This window comes from Cydia amplana, chromosome Z (assembly GCF_948474715.1).
Source record: "Cydia amplana chromosome Z, ilCydAmpl1.1, whole genome shotgun sequence".
NCBI lineage: Eukaryota > Metazoa > Arthropoda > Insecta > Lepidoptera > Tortricidae > Cydia > Cydia amplana.
In genome coordinates, this window is record NC_086096.1 from 29,827,171 (window position 1) to 29,846,950 (window position 19,780).

The window sequence follows — 19,780 nt, forward strand, 5'->3', positions numbered from 1 at the left end:
CGTCAATTACAATTATCACATGTTTCGTTTTTATAAAAAAAATAAAAATATTAGAATATTACTGTGTAATATTTCTAAACATAACTACGTATGGGTTGTTATATTATATATATATATATATATATATATATGTAAGTATGTAGATGTATTAATTAATAATTGGTTACATCTCCAACGGCGAGTTCAATAATATGTTTGGGTGATGTTTTTACAAATGAACGGTGACGATACCTACAAGTAGTGGTGTGTACAACAATAAATTCTATGTACGAGTTCAATCACTCTAAGGTAGATAGACCATCATCCTTTATTTATCACTTCGGGGTATTAAGTAGGTGCATTGGCCGCATTGAGTACCTACAATTAAAGTGGCCGTTCCGCTCGCTTCTGAAGGGTTCGTGTTCCATGTTTTCGCAGCTAGTGAATGCCATTCTACGAGTGTTTTCATAAAAATAGTTAATATACTATTATAATGTACAATAACCGCTCCAGCTAGATTTGCAGGTGTTCCCTTGTTAGCTTGATCCCATTTATTCTTGTCAGAGCTAAGCTAAAAATCAGCGTCCGTTGCCGAGTAATTTTCTAAGCCGGCATTTGCGCTAGCGACATAGCCTTTGTGCTGTGACTATTAGAACATCACGTCTGCACCTTCCCGGCTCCTTTTCTCAGAGCTATCCACATTCTTAGGCATTTGCGTGTGTGACTCTATGCAAGTGTTTTCGCTGCAAGCAGTCGAGCGCGGTGAACAACAAACAGCACCATCCGGGTTTAGCACCACTCTTTTCAAGAGGCTGATAATTTTGTGTATCGTTCTTTTCACTAATCATCGAATATCTCTACCTACGTAAACTCGCAACAAACGTCAAGGGCCGGGTTCTACTGCCTTAGCAAATACATACTAAGCAGTTCACTTCAGTGTTTCAATCTTCTATTTTTAAGTACATAATTGTTTGCCTATGGAAACCCACATTTCCTAGCTGAATAAAATATTTCTAAAATATTCTGTTCACTATCTAAACACGTACTTATAACTTGTATAAGATTTTCATAGAAACTAAGCCATGCAGTATTACATTCAATAATTAGACGGCAAACGATTCAAGAGCCAACATAGTAAGAGCGGCAATGCCTGCTACCACTGGGACGGTCACCACCCATGCGAAGATTATGTTCCTGCGCAAAAAAAAATCCCTTTAATAATCGTGTCATACAAATGATAGATATGCACAATAGTTAATAAACGTGCCATTGGCTATACAGTACCTAAAGAGACTCCAGTCTACGGCCTTATCGGAGAAGTACCCGACGCAGACGACGGATCCGACCTTACAGTGTGTAGTGGAAATAGGCAGACCCGCCTTGCTGGCCACCAGCACCGTCAGCGCAGAACCCAGCTCGATGGTGAAGCCGCTGTAACAACATCCGCACTTACACACGCGATATATGAGTCATTTACTTAAAACCTTCGACTTCGGGCTTCAATTCATATTCGTTCGTAAATTCTTGTTTACCGCCCTTAATACACCACAATGTACTATTATAAATATATTACTATAAAAAAAAACAAGAAGGAGAAAATGAGTATTACGTGTCAGGAGTGATGTTAGTGAGATCCTCTCCCACGGTCTGGATGACGCGTCGACCCCAGAGCCACAAGCCTAACGCGATGCCCACGCCGCCGAACACTAAGATGGCCAGCGGCGTCTCCGCTTGCGCGTGCGTGCCGCCCTCCGAGTACAGCAGCCACAGTGCCACTAGCGGCCCTATCGCGTTGCTGCAACATATAGGTATTCTAGTTTTACGACATCCGTTATTTTCATCCAGATATCGTGTGTGAGCTGACAATGCGGATTTATGGAACAGTTTTTATTCAAGATTCAATAGGTATATTATTTCTTGGTGTTCGGTGGAATAGCAACTGATTTGATGAATAACTCATAAAACCAACCTGACGTCATTGCCGCCGTGAGCAAATGCGCCAAACGTAGCTGTCAGAACTTGCAGAAATGAGAAGAGTTTGAGCGCTTCGGGCTCGGGCTGCGGTACTGGCGGCGGTGGCGGCGGCGTGCCCCCGCGCAGCAGCGGCGCCGCGCTGGAGTTGGGGGTGATGGCGGGCAGCCTAGCCGCCCCACCCACCCTGTCGCGCTCCACGCTCCATGCACCCGATGGCTCCGGACTCTGCAACACAAACAATCGTCATGTAGGAATTCACCATATTACTTTATTCTTTATACCTATTTATTACTAAAATATTTGGCAATTTCTCAACTCACTTTATCAGTTCGCGGAGGTGGAGTATCAGATTCTGCTGCAATCGGAGCTCGAGCACCAGAGAGCCGATCGAATTCACCGCGTGCAATAGTTTCGCACGAATCCCCTAAGAACCCGTTCCGCGAACCAAAACTTTCACCCATTCCCGCGAGCTGATCGGAATCCAAACTTTTGCAGTAGCTCAATGTCTCGTCAATGTATTTGAGAGTGTTTATCTGAGAGTCACCATCCATCAACATGAGGTTGGATCGGTTGGGCGGACTCAAGCTGCGCGACAGGAGGCTGCAGTCGTCCATGGTGGCTAACAAGGCGCGATTTTTGGCGTTTTTCTCCTTGACTTCGTCGGAAACGTGCTCTCCATTGTCGAGGACAGCCATCTCGGCGCTCTCTGCTATAGCTTCGAGTATTTTTCCCTCCTCGGTGTGAACGGAAGTCGGACGTATTATTGCGATGTTTTTGTTACCATGGCTCGGACTATTAATTGGAGTAGTTTCTGAAATAATATGCAATCCGAATTAGACACAGTTTTTCATGAAATTATATTTGCGATAAAAATGATGCTTACCATTGGATACACCGAGTGTGAAATTTACTGGAGTCGGTTTGGTCAATTGACGTCTGTAGTAAGGGACCAGAAATGCTTGTACGCAGCCAGCTGCTATGGCACCCAGCGCTGTGGAGCCTGCCAGCGCAGCCCACACTGGGATTTTGTCCATCGCCATCACTGAACAAAATCATAAGGCAACATTTTAGAACATGTTACATGTTCCTCACTAACAATAAGGGACCTAACTCTAAATTCGCAAAACTCACATTTAGGGCCATCGTGAACCACGCTGATTACGTTGACTGCGACTGTGGCTCCGTAGAAATAAGGCAACGCTTGGAGACCCGCTTTCAACGGTGCAACGGCGCGCAATATAAAACGGCGCACCAGCCAGAACAGCATCGCCGAAACCGCGCCACTCAGCGCCGGGGAGATAAACCACGACAGGACTGTGTGGACAAACAATCACCTTAGTAGGCTAGACTACAAACTACAATTCATTGGTACCTATATCTATCAGTAGGTACCGTAAACGAGAATTAATTACCTATCGCGCCGAGCGTGGACCAGCGGACGCCAACCGGACCCTTGGCAGTGAGAGTGAAGCCGACTGTGGCGCCGACGATGGAGTGCGTGCCGGAGACGGGGAGGCGCAGCGCCGTGGCCAGCAGCAGCCACAGCGCGCCCGCGAACAGCGCCGACAGACAGCCCGCCGCCAGCAGCCGCTCGCCGCCGCCCTCGTACAGGCTCACGTCCAGGATGCCCTTCCGCATTGTGTCTGACACCTTGTATCCTGTCCAACAATATACTCACGGTGAGGCAAATTACCAAAACGCAACGTTTAGTGTCATTTTAACAAAAAACTTAATATCGCCTAAAAAACTTAATATTATCTGACAATAATAAGTATAACAATGTTGTAAGTAAGTAATAGAATACGGATTGTATTGAATAAGTAGCCAAATTCCGTGCTCTATGACGTACCTGCCTATTACTAGTACCTACTCATATGGGATTTGTTTATAGTAGTTAGCTCATAGCAACGGAGCCACGCTGTTATGTCGTCGCCCAAATCTATCTAGCATTTAATTTTTAATTTTTTTATCTTGTTTTCTTGTTTTTTAGTTTCACAGTGCATTGGTTTTACTGTAATGCTGTAACACTTATTTGAGTAATAAATAAAATAAAGTATCGTCAGGTGACAAGCAAAAAGTCACTAAGTACCACCACAAGTTCATAGCCATAGTGAACCATATTAGCACTATAAGAAGGTTGGTTGATAAGTCGGGCCCTGGAGGGAAACTACCTTAAATCCTTAAGCTGGCTCATTTTACTTAAAGGAGACATTCCTTTATTTTTATAAAGAAACAAAACTGCATTCAAAGATTTTCTAAAACTCGCTTGCCTCGCCCGGGACTTAAACCAACTAAAATTAAAAAACAAACACTCCCTATTTTATTATACTAATCGATAGTATTATTATTCAGGATAAAATTTCTCTAACAAACATTTGGACTTTTAAATAAAAATGATCGTTAAATCTAACATTAACTTTATTTAATTTATTTATTTATTTGGTATTTTAATTTGTTACACTTAAATTATTTAACTGATAAATTGTTCGAAATGAGCCTCCTCGTTCCGGCTACACAAAATTAGTCGCCGTTGAAATTTATTTCTTGTAGCCTTCAGCAAAGTGTTGTGCTGTATCCTCCTAATAACATTTTCTACCGCAACCCTTAGCTCTTGAACGGTTTCATAGCAAGTTTCATAAATAACATTATTTACATGACCCCATATAAACAAGTCCATGGGCGCCAGGTCTGGACTTCTTGCAGGCCATCTAATCGTCCCGTTTGTTAATGTTAGATTTAACGATCATTTTTATTTTTAAGACCAAATGTTTGTTAGAGATATTTTATCCTGATTAATAATACTAGAGTCGGACCAAGAAAAGTCTGCAGCGGATTTGATAGCCCACGCAGGGCAAGTGTTATTTTAAACGTCAAACTTCTATGAAATTATGACGTATAAATAACACTTGCACTGCGGGGGCTATCAAATTCGCTGCAGACTTTTCTTGGTCCGACTCTATCGATTAGTATAATAAAATAGGGAGTGTTTGTTTTTTTAATTTTAGTTGGTTCGTGTCCCGGGCGAGGCAAGCGAGTTTTAGAAAATCTTTGAATGCAGTTATGTTTCTTTTTTAAAATAAAGGAATGTCTCCTTTAAGTAAAATGAGCCAGCTTAAGGATTTAAGGTAGTTTCCCTTCAGGGCCCGAGTTATCTTTCCACACTGTATGCCAGGTGGACGCCACAGTCATGCTCATAACATAACTAATCGCGCTTAATACCAGCCACCTGTTGATTACTAGAAACTCAATAATATCAATATCCTCTTACAGGCGAACCTAAACTATTGGAGGAATCGCTCTGACCCATTAATCGAAATTATCGAATTATTAGTAAGTACTATTCAATTCGCAGCGCACATATATCAAAGTTAAAGGAGCAGTAAATAGGCATTAATATTAATACAATATCTACCTACCTACTGTAGCTTTAACAATACCAACTATATAAAGTAGGTAGATAATTATATTTCGTTATTTACCCGATAAATTTATTTCCATATTTACGCAAACCACATTTGATGACTTAAGTACTCAGTCACTGTACTAATTTATCTACTGAAGTGTTGATCGATCAAAAGACGTTAATAATATGAAAACCAGCCCATGATAAATTTTAATTTGACGCTGATACAGGTATACCGAAAAGGAATTTAAAGGCAACAATAATACAACTGGATCTATTGCACTAATTGTAGGTATAACACTACATTTATATAGAGCACAAACATATTATAGCTAATCATTCAACCTGTGACATAAATACTTACCGATAAGCACGGCTCCTGCTATCTCGAAGATGGTGGCGAGCACGCAAGCTTGTGTCAGAGTCAGGACTTTAGAGCCGACGCTGGTGCCAAAGGAATTTGCCACGTCGTTGGCACCGATGCCGAATGCCAACACGAAAGCCACCACGAAACCGGCGATCACGAACCAAAGCAACTCCGGAGCGTAGGGTTCCATTTCCGATGTCATTATTATGCTTTTAAATTATACGAGATATAACTCCTACGTCAGTCTTCCAAAGTATAAAAAACTAACTTAAATTGGTACAAAAAAATTAACGGATAATATCAAACGTAACAAACTATAATTTGGATTAAAAATAAGTCTTTAGAAAACTTTAATTCTTTAGGTTGGCATGACCAGGCATTAAATACAGTAAGTATAAATTAATTAACTGGAACATTTGGTGATTATCACAAAAAATTGATAAGTTAAGGTAAATATATAAATTATATAAACATTTGATGTTTAAATAGTCGTAATAGATGACGTGGTCTAGCTGGTTTTTGCTTGATCATTTCTGAAAATAAAACATAAGTTGTCGTTATTATTTATTAATTACTCGTAGAACGCATTGATATTTGTGGGGTGTAAATTATATAAGTATCTACCTAATATTTTTTTATACCAAAACTAATAAAGTTAAGTACCTATGCATTTATTTTCATGATTCTATAAATGACCGCTGTCAAGTTATCTAATTCTAAATGTACGAACAAGGTGTAGAGTTGAGATGGAGATATGTAATAAGTACATAGTAGTTTATGCGACTGCTACATAATTAAAACTCGAGTGTGGGTTAATAAAACGAACTTAACGAACGAAGTGAGTTCAGAACGCAGTCCAGTCCAGTCGCAATTGAAGTCCCCAAAATACGGCTCCTTCTTGAGCTTACAGTGGGACTTAGTCAATCTGTGTAAGAATGTCCTATAATATTTATTTATTTATTATCTCGGGATATAGTCCCGTTCGAGTAAAATTTTTGTATGATTGTTGCCTGGCTCTTGTCATAAATAAGGACCACATGTTTTCAGTATTATCGATTACAGGCGCCATTTATTTGGCGCCTTCCTGGTAAAAGCGTAATTCGGCCAGAACGGCCAGAATTATCCGCACGAGGTCACGCAACCGGCCGCACTATCATCTCGTAAACAGTTTCCCTTCGCGGGAATTAGCGTCAGTTTTCACCACGGCCGTCGTACCCGTACATTTTTAAACACGGAAAATCTATACCTCCTCACAATTCACGTGACCTTTGATTACAATGCCTAGGACTGTATACATAATATCAAATCACATCAGTTAAAATATTTACACGTACTACATGTACTTACTTTAGGAAACGTATAGGATGTTGCGGTCCTATATCAGCGCGGTATTATTTCTCAAAGCACGAGTCGTCGCCTTGAGCTTCGCAACGTGTACTGGAATAAAGTGACGAGGGTGGCTCTGGCTGGGCCGTCACCTGAATGGAGCATGCGCGTAGCGCCCGCCACCCCGCCTCTGCAGCCCCCCTATTATGTATTAAAAAGTAGCTCGCTCTTGGAAAGAACCCTTCTAGAATTGCTCAATAATTGCGTCCGCACATGGCCAGTCCTCGTGACCTTCGGCTTTCTTACCCTCTTAATATAGATGTAGGTAAACGTTTATGATAATTTAAAGGTCTAAGAAGCAGTTCCTGTTTATTTAAAAGATAATTAAATCTACGGTAATGTAACCTATGCCTACGGTAATACCAATTTTTACCCGACCACCGGATTAGAGACAATTAACGCATTTTTCGACTAAATATGTATTGATTAGTATAAAACAAGCTTTCAAATCATAGCAATTTTTTTAAAGCTTCATATTACAGTTTATCAGTCAACACCTTTGTGATAGAAATTTTGACCTGACAAAGTACCTATTAATTATGTGTGTGATAGTGGGAGCAACAAAGTGTATAAACATGACGTTTAAACAAGCACTCAAGTATTTTATGTCTTTTTAGGGTTCCGTAGCCAAATGGCAAAAAACGGAACCCTTATAGATTCGTCATGTCTGTCTGTCCGGCTGTCTGTCCGTCCGTATGTCACAGCCACTTTTCTCCGAAACTATAAGAACTATACTGTTGAAACTTGGTAAGTAGATGTATTCTGTGAACCGCATTAAAATTTTCACACAAAAATAGAAAAAAAAACAATAAATTTTGAGGGTTCCCCATACTTACAACTGAAACTCAAAAAAATTTTTTTCATCAAACCCATACGTGTGGGGTATCTATGGATAGGTCTTCAAAAATGATATTGAGGTTTCTAATATCATTTTTTTCTAAACTGAATAGTTTGCGCGAGGGACTCTTCCAAAGTGGTAAAATGTGTGTCCCCCCCACCCCTGTAACTTCTAAAATAAGAGAATGATAAAACTAAAAAAAATATATGATGTACATTACCATGTAAACTTCCACCGAAAATTGGTTTGAACGAGATCTAGTAAGTAGTTTTTTTTTAATACGTCAATAATCGCCTAAATACGGAACCCTTCATGGGCGAGTCCGACTCGCACTTGGCCGCTTTTTTATCTTTAATTGTATTGCATCATTTTTATATCGGAGAGGGGCTGTAGAAATATTACCTACATACTTTGGCAACCCGGCGAACTTTGTTTAATTGCTATTGCTGAATTGTGTAGTTAGTGAATGAATTAATTTGGAACTACATACTTAGTTTAAGGGGAAAGGATCCAATCCACAAAATTACCAAAACATGAGTGAAGTGTACCAGCACGGCTACCTTGAGTTGGAGTTTGAGATTTACGCAAGGGACGGTGCTAACTCGATGGCACCAACACATCAGTGTGAATTTCAACTTTCCCATACCTAATAAAGGGCCACCCGACATCCGATATCGATAGACACTTCCGATAATTTCAGACCCCTGTTAACTGTCGGACCGATAATTTTTGTTTGGATCCGTATATGTGTAGGTATTAGGTACCTGGTCCGTATAGGTGTAGGTGACGATAACAATTCGGGCGTTGTTCTTTACGTTTTTTATTTTTGTTTAACTAAAACACGTGCTAAAACACGCAAAACGGATAGGGCGTTTTCACCACACCACCTGGTAAAGGCTCTCTTGATTGATCTATAACAGATATTTAGCAAAGTTGCATTTTATTCACATGTGAGGCAAAGTAATCAAGTGCAAATTTTGAGTTGTTTTTTTATGTTTGCTGGTTGAATTCACTTTTAAATGATGATTTTGAATGTTAAATATTTAATAACATTAATTTGGATTAGATTTGGTTTGTTTTGATATCTTACACAGTTAATATTTTGTTCGGGTTGGTGTGGTGAAAAATGTTGTGTTTCACTCGTGGGCAAATTTTGTTTAACCCTCGTGCTTTGAAACCTTTGCAACGCTCAATTTTGGAATCTTTCACTTGCTCGGATATCAATATTAGCACGAGCGGTTAAACAACTTTGCCCCCTTGTAAGACAAATAACTATTTCTGAACTGTTTTGATACTATTCTAGACTTAATTTTTTCCATCTTCTTCCTCGCGTTATCCCGGCATTTTTCCACGTCTCATGGGAGCCTGGAGTCCGCTTGACAACTAATCCCAAGAATTGACGTAGGCATTGTTTTTACGAAAGCGACTGACCTGACCTTCCAACCCAGAGGGGAAACTAGGCCTTATTGGTATTAGTCCGGTTTCCTCACGATGTTTTCTTTCACCGAAAATCAACTGGTAAATATCAAATGATATTTCGTACATAAATTCCGAAAAACTCATTGGTACGAGCCGGGGTTTGAACCCGCGACCTCCGGTTTGCAAGTCGCACGCTCTTACCGCTAAGCCACCAGCGCTTTACTTAATTTTTTCTATACAATCTTATATCTTATCGATGAAAAAACACGGAAATACACAGTCTTGAATAGTCTTGACTGAGGCGTTACTTATTGTAAATTTAATAATAATAGGTGTAAGATAATATTAAATAATACCAAGCAACCAAATAACACGTACTTCGTAAAATATTTTTTCTGGAAAATAAAATATATCAATATTTTCGATCTACTGGTCTTGTAATACAGTGAAAGTACAATTTTATTCATCGACATCATTCTGCTGTTATTAATTTCTCTATGGAGACCGCGCTGGGCGAGCTAAGAAGGAGCGCCGTTTCACGGCCGGCTGACATGACAAAATGTCAATTAAAATATCAACAAACCATGATGTTCCCAGTGATGGTGCCCTCCTCGTCGCTGTCCTCGTACTTCCACACCACCCGCTGCTTCAGCTTGGACAGGGCGTTGATGATGATCTCCTCTTTGTACTTCGGTATTGACGCGGTCTTGATCAGAGAACCGAAGCTGAACAGGACCACGCCTTCGGAAGACTCGTTCACAAATTTCTCGATATACTGAAACGATATACTCCATCTTATGTGAAATTCAAGAAATGTTTTTATTATGTTGGACACAGATGGTATTTTCTTAACTGATTGCCCGATTTGGAGTAACCGGAGCCGGATTAAGTAATAATTCGAGTGTTGTTCTTCCTGACGCAGTTCAAAGTGTACTCTAAATCTAGTGTCTGTGCTCGCGTGTGCTCTTACAACAGTTATTTTATATCCTTTTTACTTCATTTTATTTGTATTAATTAATTACATACAGTAGAACCCGCTTAAGACGATTCTGTGGGGACCTAGCAAAAAAAGTGTCTTAAACGGGAAATCGTATTAAACGTGAACAAAAAAAATCGGCCAAGGGCGAGTCGGACTCGCGCACGGAGGGTTCCGCACCATCAACCAAAAATAGAGCAATGCAAGCAAAAAAACGGTCACCCATCCAAGTACTGACCCCGCCCGACGTTGCTTAACTTCGGTCAAAAATCACGTTTGTTGTATGGGAGCCCCACTTAAATCTTTATTTTATTCTGTTTTTAGTATTTGTTGTTATAGCGGCTACAGAAATACATCATCTGTGAAAATTTCAACTGTAGCTATCACGGTCCGTGAGATACAGCCTGGTGACAGACGGACGGACGGACAGACGGACGGACGGACGGACGGACGGACAGCGGAGTCTTAGTAATAGGGTCCCGTTTTTACCCTTTGGGTACGGAACCCTAAAAACTATCATAACGGTGATAATGAGCGAATAAATCAAAGTGTAGGTAGGTATAAGTTCACACGCGGTTAAATAATCTAGGAACATTAACGATAGGCTCAACTAGAAAGTCGTTGACTAACTGACTACAAATAAATCTGGGAGCGATAGCTTGCACTCCGTGCTCCATAACGGTCAAGCAGATGGCATCGCATTCTCACGCCAATAAGGACCCGACAAAAGATATTAGACGAAACAAAAAGGTAGGTAACAAACACATTAAAAAACAATACGACGATTATGTCAAAAACACAAACGTGCAGATGGTTCGTAACGGGACGTAGCCAAAAGAGAAAGATCCCCGCAATTTGCGAAAAACGGTTTATTTACTTACTTTGTTTATTTTAATTAAGGTACCTATCTATAGGTACTTTGTAACCATCAGCTCCCATTTCGAATAGTGCAGCATCAGAATAATATACTAGAGTAGGTAGTATCGCATCCTCGGCGGCCGATCAGCTGAACCGGTACTACGTATGCGCACACGAGCGATAACAATACAAAGCCCTGTGTAAACACCGCCCTCGCGTACTTAGAACGACACCTTATGTCATTATCACTAACGTTTAATTTCGAATACTTCACATTATCAGATATAATAAACGCTTTTAAAAACATTAAACGAAAAGAATCAAAAGATATCAATGAAATGTCGACGCACGTTCTCGATTACCTGCCGCCCGTTGTTATTTCAATATTGCTTAATATGTTTAATAAATGCATGAATGTAGGTGTGTATCCCGATGTCCTAAAATTGGTAAAGGTTCAACCAATCTACAAAGGGAAAGGTGAGATGCATCTACCTAAATGTTTTCGACCAATATCGTTAATACCTATAATTTCTAAAGTTTTTGAATACATGTTAAGTCTTCAGATAATGAAACACTTTGTTTCAAACAACTTATTGAACAAACAGCAGTTTGCATACCAAGCTGGGCGCTCAACAACGCACGCGGCGCGAGACCTGGTGGAGCGTGTGCTTACCCACCTCGAGGGGGGGCGGCAGGTCGCAGCGATATTCTGCGACCTCTCGCGCGCCTTCGAGATGATCGACCACTCGCTGCTACTTAGGAAGCTCGAACGCTACGGTTTTAAAGGTAAAATATACGGCGCAATTGCTTCGTTCTTAACAAATCGGAAACAATCAACCTACGTCCTAAACTCAAAATCGAAACCCGAAACTATCAGCGGTTGCTCTGTTCCTCAAGGATCTACCATGGAGAATAATCTTTTTTTAATTCTAGTAAACGATATTACAACAGCCTGCCCCGAACTTGAGTATGTCATGTTTGCGGATGACACTTGCGTCATTGTTAATGCCGAAAATCTCACAACATTAAAACATAACGTCAACAAAGCAATGCTCGAAATAACCGAATGGTTCACAGCCAACGGCATGCTTTTAAACATCGAAAAAACCAATTTAATTCATTTTCAACTACGCACTGCTGCTACTGACGAGTTAAATATAGAAATAAATAATGTAACGGTCCCTCAAGTACGTCAAGTCAAGTACTTAGGCTTCATTATTGACGCTGGCCTTACGTGGAGTGCGCACATTGACGCGCGCTGTGACAAACTAGCCTCGGCCAATTACGCACTTTCCAGGCTTGTAAACAGTCTATCTACTGAAAACCTGAAAAAGGCTTACTATGGCTACTTCCATTCCATACTTATTCAGGGCGTAGACCTATGGGGAACAGCAGCCGACCGAGAAAGACTGTTTAAATTACAAAAACGCGCATTACGCCTAATTGATAACAAACCATTAGACTACCCGGCACAAGAATTGTTCAGGAAGCATAAAATACTCACGTTACTAAGTATTTATATACAAATCGCCTGCACGCATGTACGGGAAAATCTACATAATTACATAACTCTCACTCGGACTGATGTTAGAAGCACTCGACGACAAAACCAGCTACTTGTTCCGAGATATAGGCTAGCAAAGTTTCGAAAGTCGCTCGGTGTCATGGAACCCAAATTTTATAATTCGCTACCTAAGGCAATAGTTGATTCCACCAGCGACCAAATATTTGCACATAATTTAAAAATGCTGCTCCAAGAAAAAGCTTACTACACTATCGATGAATTCCTCACAGGGAACAACCAACATCTGTAAACTAAATTGTAATCTGACAAATAGATACTTAATTAAACTATAAATATGACATATATTATTTTAAGAATTTAATTTGCTTGAATGTATACTAGTATGTGACTTTCCTTGATTAAAGTACTTACTTAAATTATTACAATGAAATTAAATTTACCGCAATATGTAAATACTGATGAACTGTATAACTGTTGACATGTAAAATATTACTTTTTACCAATAAACGCTATCTATCTATCTAGTATTTAATTACTTATATCTACATCATTTAATGCTAAAATGGTACATTACGATATCTCTTAAAATTTTTGACATAGTTACGTAATGTGCTAATTAACGCATTAGTGCAGTACAGTATTAGTGTAGTTAGTGCACTTTAAATTATCTTAAGAAGGTACCTACTAAAAACAATGTTAGGTATATAATTAGAGCACTCCATCACTCAAAGCTATTTCGGGAAACAAAGTGACGGAAGAAGGACACGCACAGTTTAAAGACCATTATGAAAAATTCCGTATAATTATTGGGTAGGTTACAAATACACATGCAATATTTAATAAAAAATATTCGGTAGACTAAAATGACATTTGATAGTATGAAATGACACATGATGTTCATACTATGAAATGTAATTTTAGTCTACCGAATAAAAAAATAGACTTTAAATATTTTTAGACTGATTTTCAGTAATGTATGTAAACTATATGATATTAATTATAATTATTACCTACAGTTTAATTGTACTTATGTTGGTATGTTATTATATAAAAGAGAAACAAAACTATATTTAAACGGACTTTGATTTTTAAACAGAATTTTCAATTATTTTGACCCCAGCTGTACATTTACGACCATTCCTATTTCCTTCCTAACATCAATAAAAACGGTTCCGCTAATTTACTTTCAATCAAATTAGCGCAATATTTGATCCATAAAAGGTTTTCGAGTAACCAATTACGATTCCACCATGCCACCACTGAGATGTGTAACTGTAAGTATTTAGGTAATTTATGTACCTAAGTATATAAACTTAATTTATATGCATATTGGTTTATGGGTTAAGCCGTTGTCAGGTAATAGGAACCGATATCATATTAGTATCACACAACAGTTTCAAATGCCGCATCTTTATTGACAGTTCCATTTTTTTTAAATGTCGTTTTGCGAGAGATAATACACATCCCTTACTAATCCCTACTAAGGGCGCGCGCGCTTTCTTTGTTCCGTGCTACTAGCTACTACTAAATAGTAGGTGGAAAATGGTGTTCTTGACATTTGGGAGGCGTGCGCGGAGCCAAAGCCAACACGTAGATGCTCATTTCACACTTTTGACTTTTGAGATGTAAGGGGTACACCGAACGGATACTACCCTTTCCCGTGTCTTGGGATGGGACGCACGCAGAGGTAGCACCCGCCAGGATGTAAGGACTAAAAATTGAGAGTTAATGGAATATAAAATGAACAAGGCTATTGGGTGAAAGCGATGGAAATACTGGGCTTTGGGATTTAAAAAAACCGGACTCCTGTCTAATAAAACGGTATGCAATTTTATTTCCGGCAGACGGTGACTCCCCCACAAGATGGGCCCCTACAAAAAGCGACATCTAGGATGGCTCAAGGGGTGTAGCTATATCAGTTCCCAAAACGCGTTAGTTCCTCGTAGCATTATTTCCATTCGCATTTTGCCCACTACAGTTTTTTTCCGTTCATTTCATGCAATGTACCTCTCCATTCGCATATTCGCATGGGCTAGCAGGCATTATTTTCTCTAATAGATTTTTATTCCAATCGTTTCTTTCCCAAAAAAACATTTCCTTCACAACTTAACTAGACGGAGCCCCGCATTACGGGGCTCCTATTTCTGGGCGGTTTGCCCTACGGTCATCTGAAGCTACCTAAAGAACCTCACCTGCCTACGTACCTATTGATTTAGTGTGACTATCGTTAAAATATTACACTTTGGGGAAAACAGCGACAAGGATTTACACGTGTAATAAAACGTAGTACTATGAAAATAAGCGATTGGTGAAAATAAACAAATTGGGAAAATGAGACTGGGAATTTCTCTACGAGGAACTAACACGTTTGGGGTGTAGATCGAGCTAATGCGACACCAGTGTGAGGGCTGAGGGTAGAGAGGTGTCACTGGACATTAAACCTATATTATTATAAATGCGATAGTAACTCTGTCTGTCTGTCTGTTAGATACACCTCTTCACGCTTAAACCGCTGAACCGATTTAGATGAAAAGCAGGATAGTTTTTTAACCGACTTTCAAATCTCAAAAAGAGGAGGTTATCAATTCGATTGTATGTTTTTTTAAATGTTTGTTACTACATACATATCTTCGTCATTACTGGACCGATTTCGAAAATTCTTTTTTTGTTTGTATGTAAATGCATACAGATTGGTCCCGTTTTGTCAAAACCCAGTTCTGATCCATGAGGAGTCGAGGGAACTCCTCAAATCTACTTATAGTGATTTTTGTGTTTTTGTCCTTTTCGTTATGATTGTTATGCAAGTTAGGTTTTTAGGCACATTTATGCCAATCTCAAGTTCTGAACATGGGATCCATAAGATCAAATCTTAAAGGCGTATGCCTAGTATAGATTTTTTTGTATTTTCATCAGAAAATCAAGCACTTACAAAGTGGAACTGCTGATGATGATCAGAACAGAACTCTTCATCTACGCATAGTACCTACACGTTAGGCGATTTTGAATTTCGATTTTGACCTGGACTGGGGCCCGGACTCGGAGTACTCGGACCCGAACCCGGACTCGGACCTGGACCCGGACCCGGTTCAGTCCCGGACCTGGATCCGGGATCTTATCCGGACCTGGACCAAGACCTAGACCTGGACCTTGACCTGGACCCGGACCCAGACTCGGACTCGGACCCCAAACCGGAACTTGACCCGGAAAACTACTTTATGATACCTAAACTAAATAAACCACTATGATTAGGTACACACATTAGTGATTACCATAAAATGTATACATATTACCAAATAAAGTGTAAGTATAATATTATACACTTTATTTGGTAAGATGCCAAACTATGGCTCCTCCCGCTCAGTACACCGCACTGCACGCGCCGTTAAGTGGCTTAGGTTAGTAGTTAGAGAAGTCGGGTTTTTTCTATTAAAGATTATATCAATATTTAATTACACAAACGGGTCTAACGCGATATAATTTCATTGTTTTTACCTTTAATTCCGACGTTTCAGCAGAGCTGCACCAGCTGTGGTCACGGAAAGACTGACGTCTCAACAAATGTCAACGGGATATTAATAAAACACCACTAAACTACCCGAAATTAGTTAATAAAAATGTTCGGGGTAGACAAAGAAATTGCAGCTACCCGTCAAAGTTTAATGTTTATTGTCCACGGCACGACACACAACACTCACAGCATCCGCACACTGGTCCGAAGATATATCCGCTGGTTTCAACATTTGAATCACTGGTCCCCAAGTAGACGATAATTTGTACCCGTCCTCTCGATTGAAATTTTTAAGGTGTTTTTTAATTTCAATCGCCTCTCTCACGATCCGCGGATAATAGTGTAGTGACAACAGGAATGAATCACTGGATTGAGCTACATAAACCCAAAGTCCTCTCCAACGAGCGAGGTTTGGCCGGCGATGGCCCATTGTGTATAAGTACGGCCCTTCTGAGGTGAACTTTTCGCTTCAAACCTTAATCTTCCAAACAAAGGCCATTGTCTCTATTATCGCAGAGCCACTAGCTCCAGCCAGACCTAGCACGCGCCAGTACAACATTCATATTGAAAAACAACCGGTATCGTCATAGTATTAAGGTTCAAATTTAATGTCACTGATATTCTAGATATTACGTTTTGGTAGTGTAGGACGATAGACCGCCCCGAAGCGATACGGCACTCATATTATTTTGATACTTAGTGTAGTGTTAAAAATGAAACACGGTCGTCCTACACTACCAATATCAGTGACATTAAATTTGAACCTTAATACTATGACGATACCGGTTGTTTTTCAAAATGAATGTTGTACTGGCACGTGCTAAGTCTGGAGCTAGCGGTTTTGCGATAATAGAGACAATGGCCTTTGTTTGAAAGATTAAGGTTTGAAGCGAAAAGTTCACCTCAGAAGGGCCGTACTATACTGGGGCCTTATATTTTTTATATGCCACGCCAAGTGAACCGCCATCTAAAGCCCCGTCCACACTCGTGCATGAAGCCGCGAACGCGAGTGTGGACTCAATTTGGCTGATCTGCTAAATCAACTCCACACTCGCGTTCGTGGCTTCGCGTCGCGATTCGGGCACGAGTGTGGAGGGGGCTAAGTACCACAAAATATTTTTTTGAATTTATTACAGATATTACTGGGAGTTATACTATATATTGAGGCGCAGACAAATACAACGGATTTAAATAGGTACGCTCCTGGAAATATTATTTCACACATGAGTGGAAATAACACACTCGTCAGTCTAAAAGTACCTATTTCTTTCTCTAGTACCTCTCTCTCTCTCTCTATTCTCTCTATTCGACTTCCATTAATTTAGCCCCATTGCAATATCAACAGAATTGTTGTTAAATTCGTTTGTTTATCATCAGGCCCATCAGCAGCAATAATACTGAGCGGCCAGCGCCTCATTACTTGCTACCGGCGCTTCGTCGAGCGGTGCTTATTCTGCAAACTGACAACAACACGGCACTAAGATCTTCAGATTATAACTCTCTAAAATACATAGAATACGACGACGCTGGCGACTTGTTGAACGAAGTTCATATGTATAACTTAAAAGATGTCGCCAATTTCTTCGAAGTATATCTCGGCACTAGAATATGTTATAATGCTTGCAACAATTAATAAATATTTTTTTTAATGTAACCTTAGTAGTATATAGTCAGTACCCGCTGGCCAACCAAATCTTGTCAGTAAAAAAAGGCGCGAAATTCAAATTTTCTATGGGACGATATCCCTTTGCGCCTACATTTTTCAAATTTGCCGCCTTTTTCTACTGTCGAGATCTGGTTGACCAAGTATAATTATATACTATTATAGTATTTAAACTAATTTAAAGTAGAGCGTTGCCCCGGCATTTTAGCCACGGCTCATGGGAGCCTGGGGTCCGCTTGGCAGCTATTGGCTATTATAACCCCAGGTATTGGCGTGGGCATTCGTTTTTAGGAAAGCGACTGCCATCTAACCTTCCAACCCAGAGAGGAAACTACGAGTAGGCCTTACTTTATTGGGATTAGTCCGGTTTCCTCACGATGTTTTCCTTCACCGAAAAGCGACTGGTAAATATCAAATGATATTTTATGCATAAATTTCGAAAAAGAAAGCCGGGGTTTGATCCCGCGACCTTCAGATTGCAAGTCGTAATACGCTCATACCGCTAGGCCACCAGCGCTCTTAGAGTGTGTGCGGAAAGAGAAGAGTCGTGGAATGTATGGGGCCCAATACATTCCACGACTCTTCTCTTTCCGAACAGACTATAAGAATACAATACTCATTAATCTATATACATACTATATCTGTGGTAAAAGCCTTTACAGACGGCCGCACCGAACCGCGACCTTGGCGTGGTCAAAATATCTCTTTTTCGCTCTCACTCATAGCTGCATCCTTAACGAATAGGTATACTGTGGACCACCTTATACACGAATCGGCGGTAGAAATCGACGAGCCAAATTGGCGTTTACGTTCACACCACCCTGCCGGCCTAGCCAAGCTGACCATCACTTCGACAGCGAAACACTTTGTGTCCTTAGTGACAGTTGCGTTTCGATCCCTACGGAGCGTGAGCGATTGGCATGTTGGCTACGCGGCCTGATTTGATCAGACTATTTAATCAGATTGCCGAAAAATTTTGCCCGTCTGGACTGGCCTTATAGCCGTGACACTAAGGTCGCGGTGCCGTAGTGTGTTATGGTGTTATGGCTTTTAACATTTTCAAATGACGCTGACAGTTGACAGTGAGGTGTGAGCCAATACTTACTTTACTCTTTGGTGTGAGCCAGCTATTATAAAAAGCTAAACTTAGCCTGTCACTCCTGTCAGTCACGTCACACAGACAGTGGATTACGTATGGATTACGTCTTGGAGGATACAACTAAAGGGAGTAGCCATTAACAGGCTTTCCCCTCTGTCGAAAATAGGCGGCCAACGGTCATACACAATGTATGGACTGACGTTTATCTGACATGGCTATTTTTACGTTACGCATACATTTGACGTTCCCCTCCCCCGCAAAAATCGGCAGACTGTTTTGTACAGAAAATTACAGACATGCAGTGTTGCCAGATCGTACCTTTTAGTACGGTTTTACGTACTATTTTTTGACCTTGCGTACCTTTTTTGTACGCAGCGTACATCGTACTAAAACCGTACTTTTTGATGTACAATTGTTTATCAACTTTTTTTTTCGTTATATTGGTTCAGGATGGTTTGTTCAGGGCAAAATATCTAATCTGACAACAATAGCCACCATAAAAAAGTACCATGTACTATAGAAAATACACGTTTCTTTAGTTGCAGTCGGCAGTTGTGTCTTTCTTACCTGTGCTTTGCTAATAGTAATAGTAATATCGTTTATTGCAAACCAATACAGTACAATAGAATAGATGTTACAATGGAAAAAGATGACATGGCACCCTGATAGGTTATTGGCAATTATCCATAAAACTACATTAAATAATTTATGTGTAATATTATTCATATTGCTTTGTGATTGCTTCTAATACAGTTGCTCGAGGAATAATAAAAACGCTAAAAGAA

At 40.0% G+C, this 19,780-nt stretch overlaps 2 protein-coding genes across 2 annotated transcripts; one reads left to right on the forward strand and one right to left on the reverse strand.

The window, feature by feature from the left end:
• Nucleotides 1–228: 228 nt before the first annotated feature.
• LOC134661496 (sodium-dependent phosphate transporter 1-B) lies at nt 229–6,004 on the reverse strand. The gene is made up of 9 exons (XM_063517606.1): nt 5,721–6,004; nt 3,366–3,611; nt 3,085–3,267; nt 2,837–2,995; nt 2,274–2,764; nt 1,949–2,178; nt 1,589–1,774; nt 1,264–1,410; nt 229–1,173 (listed from the first exon to the last, which is right to left on the reverse strand). The coding sequence occupies exons 1-9, from the start codon at nt 5,923–5,925 to the stop codon at nt 1,083–1,085; spliced, it is 1,938 nt and encodes a 645-aa protein (XP_063373676.1). The 5' UTR covers nt 5,926–6,004; the 3' UTR covers nt 229–1,082.
• A 7,881-nt stretch (nt 6,005–13,885) lies between these two features.
• Nucleotides 13,886–17,866, forward strand: LOC134661641 (uncharacterized). Its single transcript, XM_063517788.1, has 3 exons — nt 13,886–13,999; nt 17,370–17,428; nt 17,611–17,866. The coding sequence occupies exons 1-3, from the start codon at nt 13,976–13,978 to the stop codon at nt 17,864–17,866; spliced, it is 339 nt and encodes a 112-aa protein (XP_063373858.1). The 5' UTR covers nt 13,886–13,975.
• The last annotated feature ends 1,914 nt before the right edge of the window (nt 17,867–19,780 follow it).